Consider the following 3,112-nt stretch of genomic DNA (forward strand, 5'->3'; position numbering starts at 1 on the left):
ATTCCAAAATAAATCATGTCTCGACATTTTCTTGTACACATAGATCACAAACCGAAATTTGTCCCCCTTGACAGAATTTAAATTGTGATTAAGAGCTGTAAAGTTTGTGTGATAACGGATTAGTATAACGGATTGAGATACAACATTCGAATTGATAACAGTAGTGAGAAAGAGCAGCCATGGAAAGGAGTCCCGAACATGATGATTAATTCAAAATGATGTTCCTCGGAAGTCAAAAACACTAACATTTGTGGAGCAATCAGAAACGTGTACTTCACCAAATGGCAATGAATGTTCTTTCCAACCCAATAACCATACAAGATTCCCCACATGCAACCAATTTCACATATTACAAACAACAACATGCCACCGACCAATTCCATCCAAATTCAACAGCTTCAAAAAATTCTTATAATAAAATTACAAGAAAAAGAATGGGAAAAAAAAAGTTAGTTCTATTTTCAATCTTGCAAAAATTACAACCTGTCGATGATTTTTGTTTCGTTCTTCACAATAATTCTTACATATACAGAGTGAAAAATAATACACAATTACAGTTCGATCTACTACAAATCTGAGAATTAATTCTAAGTTCCAACTTCACAATTTATATGTCCATCTTTTTTCTTTTAATAATCTAAATAATTTTTTTAACTAACAAAAATTACAATTTTATGAGATTACAAAGAAAGAAAGAAAGAAGGAAGGAAAAGGCGTGTGTCAAAGTGGCACCACCAAAACCTGGCTGCATGCAAATTCTTCAGAATTTCCAATGGAATCTTGTGGCCACGAATCCCGAAGCAGCTTCAGCAACAGCTGCGCCTTCCTCTTCGCCCTCTCCGTGCAATCGCTTTGGACCAAAAGCAGAAGCTGAGTCAGCACACCCGCAGCCACCGCCTCTCTCTGGCACCGCTCCGACTCCGAGCACAGCGCCAGAAGCGCACCGGCGGCATACTCTGTTGCACGCTCTGAGATCTTCAGTATTATCTTCACCAGCAGTGCCACCGTCAGCGCGTGTTCAGCGAACGCCGCGCACCCTGCCGGAACTCTGCATAGGAGCTCCACCGTCGCAAGCGCTCTCTCAGCATCGCACTTCTCGAAATCGGCGAGTCTGTCGACGAGAACCTCCGGCGCACCCGCTGCCACCGCCTTGTGCCGGTTCTGCTTCACAAGACACAGCGCGAACAGCGCCTTGATCCCGATCTTGAGCGCTCGCGGGAACGATATCGGGTTCCGTAGCAAATCAATCACCCCATCGTAGATTTCGTCGACATTGCTAATCTGAGATCGGAGCTCAGGCAACCGAGTCCCGGCGGCAACGATTTCGATCAACGCGGCCGAATTAACACGGACCTCCATTGAACTATGAAACAAAAGCATTGACAGGTACCGGATCTTATCCAAATCAGATGCAACAAACTCGCATTCATTCTCGCCAAGCGAGAACATCACGAGAATCGCAAGCGCCTCATGGTTCATCTCGTCGGAACCGTTACACGAGAAAACGACAGTTAGTAAGATCTGAACGGCGCTGAGGGAAGCAATGAGAGAGCGATTCTTATCCGAGTCGCGGGCGAGTCCTCTGAGTCGGCGGAGCGAGTTGACCCGGAGCTGAGTCGGCGCGGAATCTGACGAAGCTTGGTTGAGCAAGGAGCGAACCATCGAAGGGTCTGCCGGCTGCTTCGGCGTCGGAATCCGCTCGACGCCAAAAGCACGGTTGGCGACGCACCATTCTTGGATTAGCCGTCGGAGTGTGTGGTTAGGGATTAGAGTGAAATCCGTTAGCGGTGCTCGTGTTACCGGACAGGTGGTGTTGCCGGTAGCCACCCATGACTCGATGCTTGGACGGTCGTAGGTCTGACCGGTGCAGACAGTGACCGGGTCTCGCATAAGCTCAAGCGAGATTGGGCACCTGAAGTGGTACGGAATCTGAACCCCCAAATCCAACGGTTCTAAACTGCCAGGCATCTCAATGAGAGAACGAGTTTATGTGTGTATTTCTTGTGTGGTATGGTTTTAAAAGTTTTAGGCTTTAGGTGTACGAACGAGGGAGAAAAGGGGGGGGGGGAGAGAGAGAGAGAGAAAAGAGAATAATAATAATTAGAAAAAATAAAAATAATTGAATATAACGAGTGAGAGGAGAATAATGCTAAATGGGAAGGGTCTGCAAATTCTCTATAGCTAAGTTACGGTTTGCTTTCTCTTATATGAGATGGAACAGAGGAACATGCCCAACAGAGAGGGGAGAGAGTAGAAGTGAGAGAGAGAGAGAGAGAGAAAAAGAGAGGGGCCAGTACTGGCTTTTCTCCTCTCTGCTCCTTATCTGACTCGGTTTTTCTACCACACGTGTGTCGGCATCTATCTCATCTTAGACTAAACTTGGAATCTAACCCTGGTTGGGAAATGCCATCACTGTGAGACAAGGGATTGGTCAAACCTAATGGTCCCACTATTACTGCTTATGATCTTACTCCTGTGAACATCATATTCACTAAGTGCGTCCTCCATTTGCTTTTTTAATAAAGAGTATATACCCATTTTGGTTCTCAAAGAATTTTTGGCTGGACACTTTAGTTTTTAACTAAAATTAATTACTCAATTGGTCCCTAACAATTAATTCCGTCAGTCACTTAGGTCCTTTAGTCCGTTAACTCTAACGGAGAACAAAATAGTCCCTGACAACTCTAACAGGGGACAAAATGGTCCCTGACAATTCTAACAAGGGACAAAATAATTTCTGACCCCTTTATTCGAAAACGATACTGTTCTTCCCTAATTTTTATCATATCTCGCATAACACTAACATTCATACTCTCCTTCTTCACCTTCACAGTCTTCTTTTCCATCTTTTCCTTCATCCTCTTTAGCTCCAAGATTAAGCCATGGTATAACTGTCACACGTGTCACACCTACCTCAACATGTCATGGACCACACACATCCTAAATCCTTGTGACTGGTACATCCATCTCCTCTGCACTTCACCCACCAAAAGCATCCACTTCCACGTCTTCGATAACATCACTTCCAACCCCAACACGTCCACGACATCCTCAAGACCAAGTTCCACAACTACTCCAAGGGCACGCCTTTCTCCACTCTCCGATAAGCAAT

The 3,112-nt window shown here is 45.0% G+C and overlaps 1 protein-coding gene across 1 annotated transcript; it reads right to left on the reverse strand.

Moving 5' to 3' along the window:
• Positions 1 to 435: 435 nt before the first annotated feature.
• LOC130954281 (U-box domain-containing protein 26) lies at positions 436 to 2,296 on the reverse strand. The gene has a single exon (XM_057881015.1). The coding sequence runs from the start codon at positions 1,966 to 1,968 to the stop codon at positions 721 to 723; it is 1,248 nt and encodes a 415-aa protein (XP_057736998.1). The 5' UTR covers positions 1,969 to 2,296; the 3' UTR covers positions 436 to 720.
• Between the last annotated feature and the right edge of the window lie 816 nt (positions 2,297 to 3,112).

Source organism: Arachis stenosperma, chromosome 10 (assembly GCF_014773155.1).
Source record: "Arachis stenosperma cultivar V10309 chromosome 10, arast.V10309.gnm1.PFL2, whole genome shotgun sequence".
In the NCBI taxonomy this organism is placed as follows: domain Eukaryota; kingdom Viridiplantae; phylum Streptophyta; class Magnoliopsida; order Fabales; family Fabaceae; genus Arachis; species Arachis stenosperma.

What these genes read in the sequence shown, in the direction of transcription:
- LOC130954281 (XM_057881015.1), bottom strand. Translation starts at nt 1,968, where the DNA reads ATGCCTGGCAGTTTAGAACCGTTGGATTTGGGGGTTCAGATTCCGTAC.